This window comes from Equus quagga, chromosome 5, assembly GCF_021613505.1.
Source record: "Equus quagga isolate Etosha38 chromosome 5, UCLA_HA_Equagga_1.0, whole genome shotgun sequence".
In the NCBI taxonomy this organism is placed as follows: domain Eukaryota; kingdom Metazoa; phylum Chordata; class Mammalia; order Perissodactyla; family Equidae; genus Equus; species Equus quagga.
Genome location: NC_060271.1, coordinates 65,053,664 through 65,073,104, shown reverse-complemented (window position 1 = coordinate 65,073,104; position 19,441 = coordinate 65,053,664). Strand labels below are relative to the sequence as shown.

Sequence of the window (19,441 nt, the reverse complement as noted above, 5' to 3'; positions counted from 1 at the left end):
GAAATAAGCATTCCCCAAATCAGTCTATCAAATAGTATTTGAGAGGTTTGAAATGGCAAAATAGATGGAAGACAGAGCACAAATGTCAACTCTGCCATCTTCAATCAAAGGTCTGAGCTAAAGATTACAGAAGGAAAAGATAAGTAAGCACCTCAAGGAGGGGTCGCCTTAAATCCAAGAGATGTAGAGGATAAAGACTCCTTTCTCTCCTTTAGCTCAGGAAAAATCACTTTCGAAGAAAAAGTGGAGAAGGGTGAAGCAGAAGGTTAGCTTCACTGGAAACGAATATTAAACTTATTTAAAATGCTCTGCTAAAACTGGATCCAGCTGATTTTTGTATGTAGTGACAGAGCATTGATTCCTGTTACTGATCTGTGTGTTGGGTGGCTTCATCTGCAGGGAAATGATGAATTGAAAGTCCATGGACCGTGATTAGAAGATGATTTGGATACCTGGCAATTAATGAGATTACAATTAAGTTAGTTATTTAAGAAGCACAAGTTTTTAACCAATAGGACCAATTTGTTCCCCCTTGCTCCAACTCTGTTTATGCTGAGGGATGAGGATATGCTAAATGGACCTGAACCCCCATTGTCCCATTCACCCTGAGTAAGGACGTCGCTTCATGGGATAGATCTCAAAGGAACATGATAGGAGTAGCAGCAAAAATGTTATTTCTTTTTTACTGTCTGCTGCTCCCATTAATGAAAATTCTGTGAGGTCAAGGGTCCTGATGGAGTTATCCAAATGCCCTATGCCTAGGAGAGTTATGATACTGTTATTTATATAATTTTATAATTATTTTTGATTTGCAATAAGAATAAATAAAGAGCTGCTTTATCACAGATCAGGAGCTAAAGATATTTCACCTCTTACCCCCAGGAGGAGCTGTGACACCTTAGATCAGTTGGTGACAGGAATTTGAGAGGACTTTAACTGATATTTGAGAAGCTAACTTAGAGATCAGTGAGAAGGGTGGTTCTAAGTATGTGGTGATTCATTTTCTGAGATAGTGTTTGTGTTGAGGGAAATATCAGAGGTCTGGTTTGGATGTATTGAAATGCTCATGAGATGTCCATGAAGAACTTCAAAGACGTATTTAAAATTCAAAAGAGAATCTGAGATAGAGGTATAATTCTGTGCACCATATCTTCCTTCTATCCAGTGACACGAATGCTTTTCATATACTGACATATTTATGTTTCAAATAAGTTCTGTATACATACTCAAAATTACACTTATTCTCTTATAAATTATGTTTTCAAGTTGAATTTAGCTGATTTCAAAGAGTAGATTTGATATTAAAAATGTTGCATTTGGGAATTTTGCTGAACTGTATTGAAACTATAGTTTTAGGTTATTTGTAGGTCTCCTGTAGGCCTACAGTCACATTTCCTGGGTAAGGAGATTTTTGTCTCCTTCTTTCCGTTATTTGTCTTCACAACTCACTGAACAGGAACTGTTGCTCTCATACTCTCTGCTGCTTTGCATAGGCAACACTGGTACCAGGCTGGCTGCTCAGAACTCTATTAATGGGGTTTCCTGGAGATGGGGCCTGAGTGAGTCAGACGGGCCAGCAAGCAGCAACATGGTGCCACAGCCCCAATTCCTCATCTTCCTGGTGCTCTGGGTCTCAGGTGAGAGGTTTAGAAAAGAAATCTCTTTGGAAAATTGGAGAATGATTTTTACGCGCAGAATGAAACATCTAAATCAGTCTAATTATAAGATAAGTGATGAAACCTACATTGTCAGACATATATTTTAATATATTAGTGATGCAATGTATAGTCCCTGTCCATTCCTGATTGCAGGTGTCTGTGGGGACATTGTGATGACCCAGTCTCCAGGCTCCCTGGCTGTGTCTGTAGGAGACAGGGTCACCATCAACTGCAAGTCCAGCCAGAGTCTTTTATACAGCTCCAAACAGAAGAATTACTTAGCCTGGTACCAGCAGAAACCAGGCCAGGCTCCTAAGCTGCTCATCTACTGGGCATCCACCCGGGCCACAGGGATCCCTGACCGATTCAGTGGCAGTGGGTCTGGAACAGATTTCACTGTCACCATCAGCAGCTGCCAGGCTGAAGATGTGGCAGTTTACTACTGTCAGCAGTATTATAATGATCCTCCCACAGTGCTTCAGGCTCAAACAAAAACCTCCTCCCCAGACCCATGGGTCAGGGAATCTTTGCTGCAACATCTGCTTCCTTCCTGAAACTGTTTCTCCCTTAGCTGTATGAGAGGCCACGTTTTCTGACTTAATTGTGGAAGAATGTGCAAGTCTCAAGGGAATATTGAGTGGATTATCTTGTTCTGCGTCTCTTACACAAGGAAGACACTCTATGAAGACTCTGTAAAATGACCTGCCATGGACACTTCTCAACAACGTTCAAGATTTTTTGCCACACATGAATCTGTGTTGTCTCTACAGAGGGGTTCATATTACTGAGCCAATCATGGCTTCAACAGCATCTTGTGGAGAAGGGACCAGGATGCTTCACACCCTCATGGATCACCTATCTCTGCCCTATGCCTGATGACACTAAACTTTCCCCTTTCATTCCTTTGTTGTATAACCCTGTTCCTGTTACTATCTTAGCTGGGGAGCCTCCCAAGGTTCAGTGCTCAGTATCTTGTTTGCAGTCACTTCCTCGTCAGACCTTGGTCTACTTCTCTACGTCAACCACTTCCCAGATGCTGTCCTAGTCAGTGTCTCCTGGTCTGACTTTCTGCATTTTCACCTCATGGCCTCTGCTCCAGACTGGATTCTTTCCTCTGTTCCATCCCTCTTGGTCATAGCTATTTTCCAAATGTTGGTCTCATATTCCACCTCCTCCGGATAGCCTTTTTCTGCAATAATAGCCCGTGATGCTTCCAGCAGCCAGCCTTGTTAACACTGGGAATGTGTGCAACCATCTCCATGACTTTGTTCTATCAATAATAGGTCACCTACTGGCTTTGAAATTGAAATCCAATGGATTGTTTTCCATCCTTTTCTTGCCGGAGCTCAATTTCCTATTTGCACACTTATAATCATTATATTTATTGTGTGCATAGCATGTTAGGATACTCTTCTAAGTAAATGACAAAGGGTAAACATTTAGTAGGTAACATTGTGATTCTTGTGTCTTTGGGACTGTGGTGAAAAAGTGGTCTCTAAATGCCCGTTTGCTGACTGGTACTTCAGACAATAGAAGAATTATATGAGGTGTAAAAATTCTGGTTCCCACATCTCACGTCTGGGAAGCTCATCTATAAGATGAGTTTATGTCTGGAGAAAACATATTTTTCACAAAACTCGTACGACTAAAGATCAGCTTGGCTTGTGAAACACTAGTTGCTAACAAAAAAATGTTAGTTTTGGAAGAAGACAGGTATGAGTTCAGATCTATTTTCCGGATTTATGACTAGCAAAAAAATAAAATAGAATTATTTTCTGTGCCTCACTTTACTTAATATGAAAAGTTATATATTACACCATTTCTCAGATAAAGAAAATGATTAAATGAGATACCATGCAAATATAGTTTTACAAACTCTCTTTCGAGTTCACCAAGATTAAGTGCACCGTCACCAAGGGTTAGGTTTTGTTCATCAAGATTTAGTTCCCTTTAAAGATGCTCATCATCGCTGATCATCAGGGAAATGCAAATCAAAGCTACACTAAGATATCACCTTACACCCATTAGAATGACAAAAATATCTAAAACTAATAGTAACAAATGTTGGAGAGGTTGTGGAGAAAAAGGAACCCTCATACACTGCTGGTGGGAATGCAAACTAGTGCAGCCACTATGGAAAACAGTATGGAGAGTCCTCAAAAAATTAAAAATAGAACTACCATACAATCCAGCCATCCCACTCCTGGGTATTTATCCAAAGAGCTTGAAGTCAGCAATCCCAAAAGTTCTGTGTACCCTAATGTTCATTGCAGCATTATTTACAATAGCCAAGACATGGAAGCAACCTAAGCGCCCATCAACAGATGAATGGATAAAGAAGATGTGGCACATATATACAATGGAATACTACTCAGCTGCAAAACAGAAATCATTCCATTTGCAATAACATGGATGGAGCTTGAGGGAATTATGTTAAGTGAAATAAGCCAGCTAGAGAAGGATAATCTGTGTATGAGTCCACTCATATGAGGAATTTAAAAATGTGGACAAAGAGAACAGATTAGTGGCTACCAGGGGAAAGGTGGGGTGGAGGGTGGGCACAAAGGGTGAAGTGGTGCACCTACAACACGAATGACAAACATTAAGGTACAACTGAAATTTCACAAGATTGTAACCTATCATTAACTCAATAAAAAAATAATAAAATAAATACACGTAAAAAAAAAGGTTTAGTTCTCTTTATGTGCTATCAATGTTCTACATTTGCAAGTCTGATTCTTTGGGTTATGACATAATTTATTCTACTTTCTTCTTCTACCTCCCTGACTGCTACTTTTTCTTCTTTATGCTGTAAAATATGGTGAATTATGTTGACTGATTTTCAAATCCTAAATCAGCCTTGAACTATCAAGATGAACCTCATTTGGTCACGATGCATTGTTGTATTTTATATATTCGTGGATTCTCTTTCCTACTATTACGATAAGGATTTTTATATCTACGCTTATTTGGGATACAGTTTATAACTTTCATTTCTCCCAAAATCTTTGTCTGGCTTTAATATCAGAGTAATGCTTTCCTCATCAAATAAGTTAGGAAGTGTTTCTGCCTCTTCTATTTTCTGGAACGGTTTGTGAATATTGGTAACTTTATTTCCTAAATGTTTGGTAAACTTTGCCTGTGAAAATATTTAGCCCTGGAGTATTGCTTTTTTTGTTCTTCAAGATTTTAAAATCTCAATTTAATCAACTACAGTAGGTATAAGAAAATTTGGGTTATCTAGTTCTTCTTGAGTTAGAATTGGTGATTTGTTTCTTTTTCTTTTTTTTCCAACTTTATTGAAACATAATTGACATGTAACATTATGTAGGTTTATGGTGAACAATGTGATGATTTGATACATGTATATATTGCAAAATGTTTACCATGATAAGGTCGGTTAACACATCCTTCACCTTACTTAATTACTATTTTGTCCCTGTTGTTGTTATGGTGAGAACATTAGAAGTCTAATCTCATTGTAAATTTCATTTACAGTACATTGCAACTAACTATAGTCACCATGCTGTACATTAGACGCCCGAAAATAATTCATCTGATACCTGAAAGTCTCTACCCATTGAACAGAATCTCCCCATTTCCCCCATCCCTTGGCCCCTGGCACCCACCATTCTACTCTACGTTTCTATGAGTTTGGTGTTTTTAGATCCCACAGATATGTGAGATCACACAGTATTTGTCTTTCTCTGATTTATTTCACTTAGCATAGTGCCCTCAAGATACATCCATTTTGTCACAAATGACAGAATTTCCTACTATTCTATGGCTGAAAAATATTCCTATTTTAAAAATCTGATTGTTTGTTTTTTTGCTGTTGAGTTCTATGAGTTCCTTATATATTTCGGATATTAACTCTTTATCAGGCAGATGGTTTGCGAATATTTTCCTCCAATCTGTATGTCGCCTTTTCATGTCACTGATTGTTTCTTTTGCTATGCAGATGCTTCTTAGTTTGATGTGGTCCTACTAGCGAACTTTTGCTTTTGTTTCCTGCACTTGTGATGTCGTATCAAAAAAGTCTTTGCCAAGACTAATGTTAAGGGTCTTTTCCCTATGTTCTCTTCTAGTAGTTGGAATGTTTTGGGTCTTATATTTAAGTCTTTAATCCATTTTTGTTCTTTTTTGTACGTGTTGTAAGATAGGGGTCCAATTTCATTTCCCCGCGTGTGGTCATCCATTTTTTTCCAACACCATTTGCTGAAGATACTACCCTTGACTTGGTGAGTAGTCTTGGCTCCCTTGTCAAATATTAGTTGACCATATATTCCTCGGTTTATTTCTGAGTTCTTGAATCTGTTCTATTGGTCTTTGTATTTATTTTTATACCAGTATCATGTTGTTTTTATTACAGTAGATTTGTAATAAAGTTTGAGATCAGGAGTTGTGATGCCTCTAGCTTTGTTCTTTCTTGGGATTTCTTTAGCTATTCAGAATCTTTTGTGGTTTCATGTGAATTTTAGGCTTGTTTTTCCTATTACTGTAAAAAATGTCCTTGGAAATTGGATACAGAGTGCATTGGCTTCATAGATGGCTTTGGATAATATGGGCATTTTAACAACATTAATTCTTCTGATTGATGAATATGGAATAACTTTTCACTTATTTGTGTATTCTTCAATTTTTTATATCCTTATCTAATAATAACCAGTGTACAGATTTTTAACTCCTTAAATTTATTCCTAATCATTTTAATTCTTTTGAAGCTATTGTAAATAAGATTGTTTAAAATTATTTCTTTTTCAGGTAGTTTCTTGTTAGTGTACAGAGATACAACTGGTTTTAATGTTGATTTTGTATCCTTCAACTTAAATGAATTTTTTAAAAATTTCTATTAGCTTCTTAATGGAATCTTTAGGGTTTTCTATATAAGTTCATATCATCTGCAAAAAGAGACAGTTTTACCTCTTCCTCTCCAGTTTGGATGCCTTTTATTATTTCTTTGTCTTGTTTAATTTCTCTGGCTGGGACTTCCAGCATTATGTTCAATAGGAATAGTGATAGTGGGCATCCTTGTCTTGTTCCTAAAAACAATGGGAAAGCTTTCAATGTTTCAGTGAGGATGATACTGCTCTGGATTTGTCATATGTGCCTTTATTATGCTGAGGTACATCCTTCTATAGCCAGCCCTGGTGGTCTAGTGGTTACGATTTGCTGCTCTCACTGAGATAGGCTGAGTAGATTTCCCTGTTAGGGAGTCACACCACCTGCCTGTTGGTTGATATACTGTGGTGGCTGCATGTTGCTGTGATGCTGGAAGCTACACCACTGGCATTTCAAATACCAGCAGGGTCACTCATGGTGAACAGGTTTCAGCGGATCTTCCAGACTAAGTCAGACTAGGAAGAAGGACCTGGTCACCCACCACTGAAAAAGTTGGCCATGGAAACCCTGTGAATAGCAGTGGAGCACTGTGTACTGTAGCACCAGAATGTGAGAGGATGGTCCCAGAAGACTAAGCAAGGTTCCACTCTATTGTACGCAGGGTTGCTAAGAGTCAAATCCACTCAACATTTCTCCTATATCCAATTTTTTGAAAATTTTTATCCTGAAAGTATGTTGAAATATTGCCAAATATTTTTTCTGCATCTATTGAGAGGATCACATAATTTTTGTCTTTAATTTGATTAATGTGGTGTTTCATATTGACCAATTTGTGTATGATGAACCATCCTCATATCCTAAGGATAAATCCCTCTTGATCATAGTGTACCATCCTCTCAAGGTACTGTTGAATTTGGTTTGCTAGTATTTTGTTGTAAAGTTTTGCATCTATATTCATCAGGGACATTGGCCTTTATTTTTCTTTTCTTTTTCTCTTTTCTTTTGAGGAAGATTAGCCCTGAGCTAACATCTGCTGCCAATCCTCCTCTTTTTGCTGAGGAAGATTGGTCCTGAGCTAACATCTGTGCCCATCTTCCTCTACTTAATATGTGGGACACCTGCCTCAGCATGGCTTGACAAGCAGTGAGTAGGTCCACACCTGGGATCCAAACTGGCAAACTCCAGGCCACTGAAGCGGAATGTGTGGACCTAACCACTGCACTACTGGCCCAGCCCCCTATTTTTCTTTTCTTGTAGTCTCTTTCTCTGGCTTTGGTGTCAGAGTAATGCTGGCCTCATAGAATGAGTTTGGGAGCGTTTTCTCCTCTTCAATTGTTTGGACGAGTTTGAGAAGAATGGGTGCTTTTTTTGTGTGTAAATGTTTGGTAGAAATCATCATTGAAACTGTCTGGTCCTTGGCTTTTCTTTGTTGGGAAGTTTTTGCTTACTGCTTCAATTTCTTCACACATTGTCTGTGTGTTCAGATTCTCTGTTTCTTCAGATTCAGTGTTTGTATGTTGTATGTTTCTAGGAATTTATCCATGTCATCTATGTTGTCCAATTTGTTGCTATATAATGGTGTTTAGTAGTGTCTTGTGACCCTTTTTGCTTCTGTTGTATCATTTGTAATATCTGCTCTTTCATTTATGATTCTACTTTTTTGAGTCTTCTGTCTTTTTTCTTAGTTAATTTAGATGAGAGTTTGGGAATTTTATTTTTTCAAAAAAGCAACACAACTCTTAGTTTTGTTGATCTTTTCTATTGTCTTTCTAGTCTGTGTTTTCTTACTTCTGCTCTGATCTTAGTTATTTCCTTCCATCTGCTAACTTTGTGCTTAGTTTGTCCTTGTTTTTATAGCTCCCTGAGGTATAAAATTTGGTCTTTTATTTGTGATCTTTCTTTTTTAATATAGGCATTTATGACTATAAATGTCTCTCTTAGCACTGCTTTTGCTGCATCCCATAAATTTTGATATGTTGTGCTTTCATTTATACTTGTTTCAAAATATTTTTGATTTCTCTTTTGATTTCTTCTTTGAGTCATTCCTTGTTCAGGTGTCTGTTGTTTAATTTTCACAAAATTATGAATTTTGCATTTTCCTTCTTTATTAATTCCCAGTTTCTTACCATTGTAGTCAGAAAGGATACTTGGTATGATTTTAATCATTTACATTTTCTAAGGCTCATTTTGTGGCATATCACTGATGCTGGAAAATGTTCTGTGTACACTTGAGAGGAATGTTTTTTCTACTGCTTTTGGTGTAATGTTCTGTATATGTTTGTTAGGTCCATTTAGTCTAAGGTATAATTCAAGTCCAGTGCTTCATTATTGATTTTCTGTCTGGATGATCAATTGATTTTGAAAGTGGCGTATTAATGTACCTTACCATAATTGATATCCTCTATTTCTCCCTTTATACCTGTTAGTATTTCCTAAACATATTTAGAAAGTCTGATGTTGGGTGCATATATATTTAAACTGTTATATCCTTTTGATGAATTGATACTCTTATCACTTTATAATGACTATCTTTATCTCCTATTACAGTTTTTGGATTAAAGTCTATTTTGACTGATATCAGTATAGTTATCTCTGATCTCTTTGGTTTTCCATTTGCATGGAATATCTTTTTCAATCTCTCCATTTGAGTCTATGTGTATCCTATAAGTTAAACTGAATCTCTTGTAGGCAGCATTTAGTTGAGTCTTGTTTTGTTGATCCATTTAGCCACTCTATGTCTTCAATTGGAGGTTTTAATCCATTTACATTTAAAGTAATTACCTGTAGGTAAGGACTTACTAATATCATCTTATTAATTTCATCCTTTCCATACTCCCAGGATGAACAAGAAGAGCAGATCCACTTACCACCTAGGGCAGCAAGAAGTACTCTAGTGACTTCTGTATGTGTGCCCTGAGGTTGTTCCTAGGACTTCAAAATGTAGGATAAGGGGACAGTTGCAATGGAAGTGTCATCTAACCTCTCCTTAGCATCTTCAGGTGACATTAGGGTGGCACTAAGTTGGAAGATGTTGACAACAGACCATGGTGACCTAAACATTGTCCCAAAATCTTGATACTACTATGTGTTGAGGGTGAGTTGTTCCTCTGAAATAATCATTTAGAAAGAGAAAAAGTAACTCACAATTAATTTCTCTATTATCAAGTTTGTCCTGGGCAGTTCAAAGTATTCAGCCTCTGCCTATGGTCTCATTCATTTATTCCCACCAGCCAAAGTCTTAGACATTAGTGAGCAGAAAAGATACCACTCTATTCATCTTCACATTCCACTGAGAGTAGTCAAAGACACCAACAATTAAACATGTTCAGGCTAAATTGATGTCAGTCAGTGACACATGCTATGAAAAAAATTAGACCAAGTAATGTGTGCTATAGATGAGTATGAATAGGCAGGGGAGCTTCATGGAGCAGATGGTCAGAGAAGATCTCTCTTTAGGGGTGCCATTGGGCTTTTGACTGAATGATGAGAAGGAACTGCAATGCCAGGGCCTGAGGTATGAGTGTGCCTGGTGAAGGGAGGGTGCAGGACAAAAGGCTAGATACAGCAGTGAGCTTCGCAGGTGTGAACAGTGAACTGAGGGTGAAGGTGGATGCAGAAGAGTCAGGGAGGAGAATGTGATTCAAGATCGCCCCTCCTTCTTCCCCTAAAAGTGTCATCATGTGACTCCTGGATAAATCATGATGGATAGACAGGACTTGACATTCCTCAAATCTTCACTAGAAGATCCTTCCAGGGAACAGTTAATATCCCACATGAGCCTCCTGGGAGTAGAGGAGGTCAGGCCACTAAGTATTAAATTAAATAATAATAGTATGTTCTTGCCTCACATTTGAAACTCAATGAACCTTTTTCAATGGAATGAATAGCAGTTGGTGTTGATATTAAAGCTCATTATCATCTTGGAGGAAAAGGTGCTGCTTTCTCTTCCAATAATCAAAGGAACTTTGGAGAGGTTTAGTTTATCTCTTTCCCTCTGAAATTTTCCTAGAAGGCAGTCCCACTGCCCATGTCTCACTTCTCCTGGAAGGGCTGCTCCAACACGCTCATTGGTAGTTCCTACCTTTGCACAGGACCCGGTCATCCAGAGCTTCGTGGAAGCTAGCAGAGTGTTCCAAGTATCTGACAAAGCATCTGCAGCACTAGAGTGCTCAGGGACCAAGGGAGCAGGTAGAGAGAATAACATTTCTGTCTGGGCAGGAAAAGTCATTAAGAAATATGCTTTCAATGACAGAAGGAAGAAGGGACACCTTACCTGTCCCCTGCCCTGCCCACTGGGTAGTTCCTCCTAGCCTTCCCATGAGCTCATCTCTGCGTGTCAAAGGGCTGTAATATCCTCAGCCAGTCCTAAGCTGTGCAGTTTTGCTGCCATGGCCTTTAGATAGTGAAAATCCAGTGACCCATTTAGAACACTCTCTCTCTATTCAGACAGAACCAGCCATCATACCCCAGGCTGCTACCTCACCAGCCCTCTTTCCCTGATTAGTATCTTCTTTTCACCGTGGTGGGTTACTTTGGCCACATCGGCCTGCCTATATAACAAAGAATTGAATGCTTCCTGGCACACACTTTACCAATAGGTGTTTTTTAGGAAAGCTTTCTCTAATGCTGTTTTAGCTAAAAGGAGGGCAAACTACAGTCCCATCAGCCAGATTTGGCCTCTGCTTGTTATTAATTTTTAAGCAGATTTATTGAGATATAAGTCAAATACCATACAATTAACTTCTTAAAGTGTACATTTCAGTGTTTTTTTAGCATATTCCCAAATATATGCAATCATCCCCACAGTAAATTTTAGAACATTTTCTTCACTTGAAAATGAAACATTATCCTTTAGCTTGATAGAGTCCTATCCCGCATCATCCCCAGACCTAGGCACCACTAATCTTTCTGTCTCTATAAGTTACCTCTTCTGGACTTTTCATATAATTGAATGACATAATATGCATTGTTTTGTGATTGGCTTCTTTTTCTTGGTTAATATTTTCAAGGTTTTTCCCTGTTATAGCATGTATCAGTATTTCAATTATTTTTCTGGCTGAATACTATTCCGTTATATGGATATATTATATTTTATTTATTCATTCAATATCTGATGTACATTGGGTCATTTCTAATTTTGGTCTATTATGAATCATGCTGCTATGATCATTCACACATGAGGTTTGCATGGACATGTTTTCATTTTCCTTGTGTATATACCCAACAGTGGTATTACTGAGTTAAATGGTAACTTATTTTTAACTTTTTGAGGAACAACTCAACTGTTTTCCAAAGTGACTGCTTTTACACTACTACGGTAGAGCTGAGTAGGTGCAACAAAGCCCCTACGGCCACAAGTCTAAAATCTTTTTTATCTGGTCCTTTACAGAAAATGTTCCAACTCCCGCTATATAAGGACATTTTGCTAATCACATTATGAAGGGGTTTCACTCTGAAGATTTTAACCTCATCTCAATTCTTATTTTTGTTTGTTTCTTGTGCACTTAATTGAACATGAATAACAGATCTATTGAGGTCCAGTATTTGCCATTAACTAGCTGCTGTCTTCCCCGTTATTCCCAATCACTACGATCTGTGGATGAACACAATTCCTTCTCTGATACAAGGCTGTTGTGCGGGCAGGTTAATACATTCCTAATCCATATTTTCAGAGCCTAAAACAATGAATCTGTTTTCTTTTGGAATAGCAATTTGATTTCAATTTTTTATTGCAACTTTGGGAAGATATAATCTAGTTCATAAAATTCACCCATTTTGAGTGTTCTAGTCAATACATCTTAGTAAATACATACGGTTTAACATGTACCATCACAATCTAGTCTTAGAATATTTTCATTATGAAAAATTTTCCTTGTGTCTAATTGTAGTCAGTCACTGGTCCCACACCCAGCCCCAGGCAAACACTGATCTGCTTTCTGCCTATGCAGTTTCTCTTTTCCTAGACATTTCATATGAATGGAATCATATAACATGTAGTCTTTTTTTTTCTGACTTCTTTCATTGGCATATTTTTGAGGATCACTCCAATTGTATTGCTGAGTAATAACCCTCATTTCTTTCTCACCTGTCCTTTAACCTCTGTCCTTCTATGCCTATTCCAAGGAAATATATGTAATGGGAAACCGTATTTTCAGAATATGTTTTTTCTAGATGATTTTATATGAAAATCACTTCAAGAGTTAAGATTTAAGTTCTCAAAATTTTAAGGCAGCTAATTGATACTTAGAACATGTGAAATTGAAATTAATAGAAATATGTTTCCACTTTTTGGTTGGATATATTCATTCATCCCAGGTAGATGTTATGAGGGACCTGGAAAAACACATGCTGATAGTTGAAATTTTAGTCTTAGAGAGAGAAATGAAAATGATGTAGAATTTAGTTTGAGGGCATCTTTCAAGAGACAATGAGAGGAAAGAGAAATCATGCAGATGCTTACATAAAAGAATCTTTGCATTTGGTCTCCAGGTCATAGTCTTGAGGACTGAAAGCATCTTTAAGGGATGCTTTTAAGGGTCTTAAAATGACTCTGCTCCTGGCTGAGAGCACACAGTAGGCCAGGCGCTTAGCTGTTCTTATTCCATCTGCCCTGGATACCAGGTGAGAGGGAAGCACAAAGAAAAACTGGAAAAATACCTCATAAAGATTCTTTGCTTGACCAAAGTTTATTCAGGCTCCTGAACATTCTCCTAGGCCCATTTATGCTCTTTCTTGTAAAATTTAGTTTTGGCACAACTCCTGCTAAATCAATTTAGCAAGAGTCCTTCATACCTGATCACCCTTGATATGTGATCAGATTCCTCATCATCCACCATCCTTCGGCTGTTATCTGATCACCCTGGCCTGTCTTTGGCAAAGACCCTGTTAGGCTCTTTTAGCCAGACCCCCCTCAGGCTTGATCTTTCCCCTGAGGAGTTTTCCTTTCACTGACTCCCACCCTGCTGCTTGGCTATAAATTCCAACTTGCCAGGTGTGTTCAGAATTGATCCAGGTTCTATACTGAGGCCTCTTTTCTCCTATTGCAATAGTTCTGCACAAAATCTGTTTTCACCACTTTAACTAATGTCTAGCTCTGGTTTTTCTTTGACACAATTCACCATCAATATTTCCTAACTTCCTGATAGCTGGAATTGGAGTACATGTGTGTGATTCGCGTATGTGTGGATGTGTCCACACTTATACTGCAGGCTGCTGGTCTATCAGCTTGAGGACCCTTCCCAGCGTGTGCTTTTCACATGCCATATGGCTTCTTCTAATCATGCTTGCATTTGTCCTTGACCATTGTATGGTTTTTACTTTAGGCTCTAACTTTGACAATGAGCTGAACTTGTCTTCATTCTGACCATCTTTCCAGGAGGGGGAGCCACTAACACACATGTCTCTAGTCAATGGTCACCAGCAGTAGGAACACAATCGCTGTATAAACTAACAACCAGAGGAACAAGTTCCTAAGCTCCTGATCCACTTGGCATCCAAGAATGCCTCTCAGGTCTCTAATCACCTCTGTAAGAGTAGGTCTGGAGCACATTTTATTCTCGAAGTCAGACCTGTGGAGAGAGAGGATGCTCAAGTTCGTTGTTATCAGCAGAGCTGGGAAAAACCTGTTCCATGACTCTGGCCCCAGATAACAACCTTCCTGGTTACAGTTAGAACTAGCTTTCAGATCTGCTTCTTTTTTCCTTGACCCACACAGTTGCATACACTGTATCTTTTATCTGAACCAGGTACTGGAATGCTTACGTTTACAGCCTGATAGGAGGGTGTTGGTTAGCATCCAAAAGAATCTCAAATTTGAGAAATGAAGACATGGAAAGAAATTATTATCAGTAAACCTGAGGGAAGCAACTGGACATGAGAAACTAATGAAGACTCTTTTTGGTCATTCAGGGAATGTTTTCCTCAAATTCTCTTTGAATGGAACAAACGAGTTTTTTACAACCAAATTACTGACCTTTCATGTCACTGTGGGCCACTGGTATAGATCAAATAATTAAAAATTCAGGAAATATTTAGGTACATGAGTGAAGGGCGTTGTGGAGGTGACAAGATAGGCAAGTCCTTAAAAAATCATCAAAATTAGCATAAAAGGGGGAGTTATGTCTGTGCTCACCTGTGACCACCCAGCTCGAGGCAATAGACTTGCCTCCTGCTACGCCCTCTGAAAGAGCAGACCCACTACCTGCTGTGTCCATCAAGCGCTGTGCTGACAGGGCAATCTTGTGACCATTGTGGGAGGGACATTTCAATCATATGTGAAATGTCCTGCTTGGGGGTATATAACCACTCTGTACACCTCACTTCTTTGGTGCCCTTTCTTCCTTCGAGAAGAAAGGCCCCAGGCCATGGTCCTCAGATTACAGCTCAGAATAAACTCACCCAAATTTTCATTTACAGATTGGTTATGGATTATTTTCGTCGACAGTACATACAGTCTTATATCCTTTTAGAACAAAGGACATACAATAAACACACCAGGATATATTTTCCTCAAAATTTCAAAGAACTATTCAGTTGCAAATTAGCAAGTGAAAGTTACCATGATGACAGGAAAGGGACTAAGCCGGGCCTTACCAATAGGAAGTTACTAATAGGGTTAGGAGGAAAAGTATGCATTCTTATCTCAAAAGAGTCCACTCTTTAATGGTTAAGCAGATGTAAAATGTATGTTTAATAGGCAATAAGTCAGGTTTTTAAATAAAAGCTGAATCAGTTTTGAACTTGAATAGTTACCCCATATACCTCAATATGTGAAAATCTCTTGAAATTAGTGAGTTTTGGTTCATGGCTAAAATCTTAAAATGACGGTTATAAGATCTGTGTCTGTGCCTGTCATATACGTATGTATCTTAAATATATGTGTGATGTGTTTCTACCTCTAGATGGTATTAACGAAATTAATTTCTAAAAGGAGTTGTATTTAATTAAGTACTTATATACATTATTTCTAAATATAATAAAACTAATCCAAATGTTTTCAAGTTAATGCGATATAGAAAAATCTTTGGTACATAGAAGTTTGTTTGGTGCCAGCCTGGTGGCATAGAGGTTGAGTTTGTGCTCTGCTTTGTTGGCCTGCGGTTCACCAGTTTGGATCCCAGGAGCAGACCTATGCACTGTTTATCAAGTCATACTGTGGCAAGCGTCCCATATATAAAGTGGGGAAAGATGGGCACAGATGTTATCTCAGGACCAATCTTCCTCAGCAAAAAAAGGAGGATTGATGGCAGATGTTAGCTCAGGGTTAATCTTCCTCAAACAAAAAAACCTAACTGGAAGCTTGTTTAAGTATGTTAGTTTAACTAAAATCAGCATATCTTCAGTTATCAGCATTAAATATAAAACTTTTGTTCTACCTAGGTTTACTAAAAGTCCAATAAATTCATGTTATCTCTACCGCAAAATTTGTCACCAAAAAAGAAAAAAATGGTGGCTGACTTTGTCTAATGTCTCATGAAATTTTTTAAGGCAATCTAAACATAATTATTGGGAACAAGTAAATTAAATAGATGAAATTAGATAAAAGGTTTTTAGGTGGATGTTTTAACAACAATGTGTTATGGTATTTGTACTTAAAAATAGCTTCAAAATCTTTTGATTACTTTAAACTTTAGAGTTTTGCAGAATTAAATTGAATGATGGGAAATTCATTGACTATCTAGATCATTTCCAGTAGAGAGAAAATCTAAAACATAAATTACTAAACAGAGGTTTATCTGCCTTCTTACTATAAAGAAACTAAAAGATAAATTGTGGTCTGTTAATAAACATGTTTTTGTGCTTTATTGAAAGATCGCATTATGAAGAGACATATTTCTAGAATTTATGAAATATATTCATTAATTTACCAATCTAAAGAATACAAGTATAACATACAGTTCACAATTGCTTGCTTCTTAGTTTTCACTAGACATTAAGGTTTCTGAGGGTTAAAAATTCTAATTAGTATATATAATTAAAGCTACCAAAAATAATAAGAGAAAAAACCTTCATATGCAAAGAAAATAAGGAGTATATATTTAGTAAGAAAAAGTATGAGGAATGAAGATACGTTTTTATTGAGAAAAAAAAAAGATTTATCCCAAAATAAAGCTGGTTACTTCTGAATTTAAAAAAAAAAAAACAAGGGGCAAACTAAAATGGATATAGAAAGTTATAGAAGGTTTATGTAAAAGGTACCCTAAGAAAAGAAGTTTTATGCATAGTTCAATTAGCTAAGATTAGAATAAACTTAATGTAAATGAGTTTTAATATCCAAAGTAAGCTCGTGCAAAATTAGCATTTGGTTTCCTCCTTGTTATAAGGACAAGGTTTTCTGGTTTTCTTGGCTTTTAGATTGTTCTTGATAAAGAGGTTATGAAAGTTTGTTTGTTTGTTTGTTTGACTTTTGTGTAATCTACTTAAAAAGCAGAGAATTTATGTGTTCTCAAAATAATTTTCTGTGCTTTATGTTAAAACCTGAGTTTTTTCTATTAATAAGAGCTAAGCTTTCGCAGCTATGTAACTTTCTATATTTGTCTTTTTGTCACTTTGGTTAAATAGATAATTAAATATTGCTTTTAGTGATGTGTGATCCTATTTAGGAAAGTGTTTCAAAACTTTTTTTCTTATTTGAAATTTTTTGACATGCTTCCCAAAATCAGCTTCTAAATGAGGTTCTTTTGATCTCTCACTAACTTTGGGATTTGTCAAAGGATCCCTAGAATATCTCAAAAGATTTGTTCTCTCTCCTTACAAAAGAAAAATCTTAAACTAATTAAGCTTATTTGATATGTTAAATTATATGGGCAGTATTGTAAAATAACAAAAAATAAGCCTCCTTAATGTTACATCTTTATAAGTATATGCTATATAAATTTCAAGTATTATGTGAAATTCCTGGAAATCATATATGTCTTGGTATAAAATGTTCTGTGACATAAAAAGTGAGGCTCACACCAGATAGATTGAGCCTAATTATCAGGGAAATGTGTTATCTGATTTTCATGTAATGGTAGCAAGAACAGAATCTATGAACGTATAGATGGAGTTCATTCTGCCTCTGCAAAGAATAGCCTCTCACTGCTAGACTTTTGCCATCCTCTTATCTTTGTAACGTGCTGCTTCTTAATCAGAGAAATGAAGATGGATATACAATGGCTGTAAATTAAATGAACAGTCAGGGCTATGGGAAATCCAAGATGGCTACTTGGTTCTTCTCAGCTCCTTGGAAAACCTCATTTTTTGTTTTTGACATTCCTTCACCCACTATGGTAGAAACTATTTCTGTTCCCAGTGGCCTCAGAACTCCTCTTTCTGGGTCCTTTGACCACCTGCAGCTGGATTTCATTCAACTGACACTTAATATAGGTTATTAATATGTTCTTGTTATTGTGTGTATGTTCTCCAGATGGACTGAAGCCCTTCCTTGCCGCAAAACTGATGCTCTCACAATGGCAAAGAAACTTCTATAAAATGTACTTCCCACTTGAGGTGTACCTTCCACAGCCTCTAGTGATCAAGGCACCCACTTCACTGGGCAAATCATAGGAGGCTTAATAAAAATCTTGGGGACGTCTTGAAGTTATCACTGTCCCTATCACCCTCAATCATCAGGCAAAGTTGATAAAACTAATGGAAAAGTGGATTCAAGCAGAACAATATTAATTGAATGGGACTACACCAACTGAAGAGGATGCTTTAATGCTTTGTTTTTCTAGATTTAAAGAAATCTTTTCTCTTTGGTAAGATTCTTTTGTGACAAAAGATGAAACATTTATTTTTTCTCTCTAATATATCCCTCCAAAATTCAGAATCTCTCAGTTGTATAAATAATCAGGTCAAGTTTTAATAAAAGCAAATTAGTTTTACTGTGACTATCTTTGGTTAAAAAAAATTAGGGATAATTATAGAGGGAATTATATTTGCTCCTTTGTAGATATTAGATTCTAGTCCTGTTAATGTTATTTGAGATTTGTTATGAAGCTATAGACCAGACTCCTGTGGTCTAAAGCATGTTTTTGGTCTTGCCGACAGTTTGTTGGACTCCCTTTAAAATACGTAAACTCACTCCACACAAGATAATCACTGGCAGATCAATGTCTACTGGTATACAACCTTCTGCTGATCCATTGTTGTCTTACACTAGTGTGACCACCTATTGTATATCTCTAATGTCTTATGTTTAGGCCCATCATCAACAGGTTAAAGAAGATTTTCCAGATTTCAATTTAAAGGATCCTGTTGATCAGAGTCTAGAGCTTGGTGACTGGGTAGCATCATCAGAGGAAACAACCCTTGATCCCCGTTGGAAAGGACCTTACCAAGTGCTTCTGACCACAGACACACTTCCCCACTCCCCAGCCAGCCCGGCGAAGGCTGCCCCGAGCTGGCCAGCACCGGGCCACGGGCCAGGAGGGCTGGGGGCCCTCCACCCGACTCCTGGCAGCACTCGGACATCTTGTCAGTAACCCTGACGGGAACAGCTGGAGATGACAGATCAATGGTTCAATACTCACAACAGCATGTCACTGATGTGACAGCAAATGTTATTCTAATCAAGCCATAATCATAGTCAAATTACACGGCTACATCCTCAGGAGGGGAGAGAGAGAAAGGCAGCAGGAAGGGGTCAGAGGTCAGGAATTAGAAGGCGTTGCATACTATATGCCCTTTCTGGGTACACCTTTGTGTGTGCTTACAACAGGCAACCATGGGCTTATGAATGTCTAGACAGCTGGCATATGGTAGGACAATGCCTATTAGGATACCATAGTATTCCATTTCAAGTTCTTGCTAAAGAAGAAATCCAACAGCAATCTCGCATGCTTAGGGAAGACTTAGCAACTCTCTTTTTATATCCCATCTACTGTCCATTGATTACCATTGCAAAGACTTTGTCCCTTCAGTTGGTGTAATCCATAAAGACTCACTGATAAAGAATT

The 19,441-nt window shown here is 37.6% G+C and overlaps 1 gene segment (V, D, J or C); it reads left to right on the top strand.

Annotated features, from left to right (window-relative positions):
* Positions 1-1,588: 1,588 nt before the first annotated feature.
* On the top strand, positions 1,589-18,967 carry LOC124239640 (immunoglobulin kappa variable 4-1-like). The segment is given in 3 exon segments: positions 1,589-1,637; positions 1,812-2,173; positions 18,686-18,967. Coding segments are annotated over 3 exon segments (693 nt in total).
* The last annotated feature ends 474 nt before the right edge of the window (positions 18,968-19,441 follow it).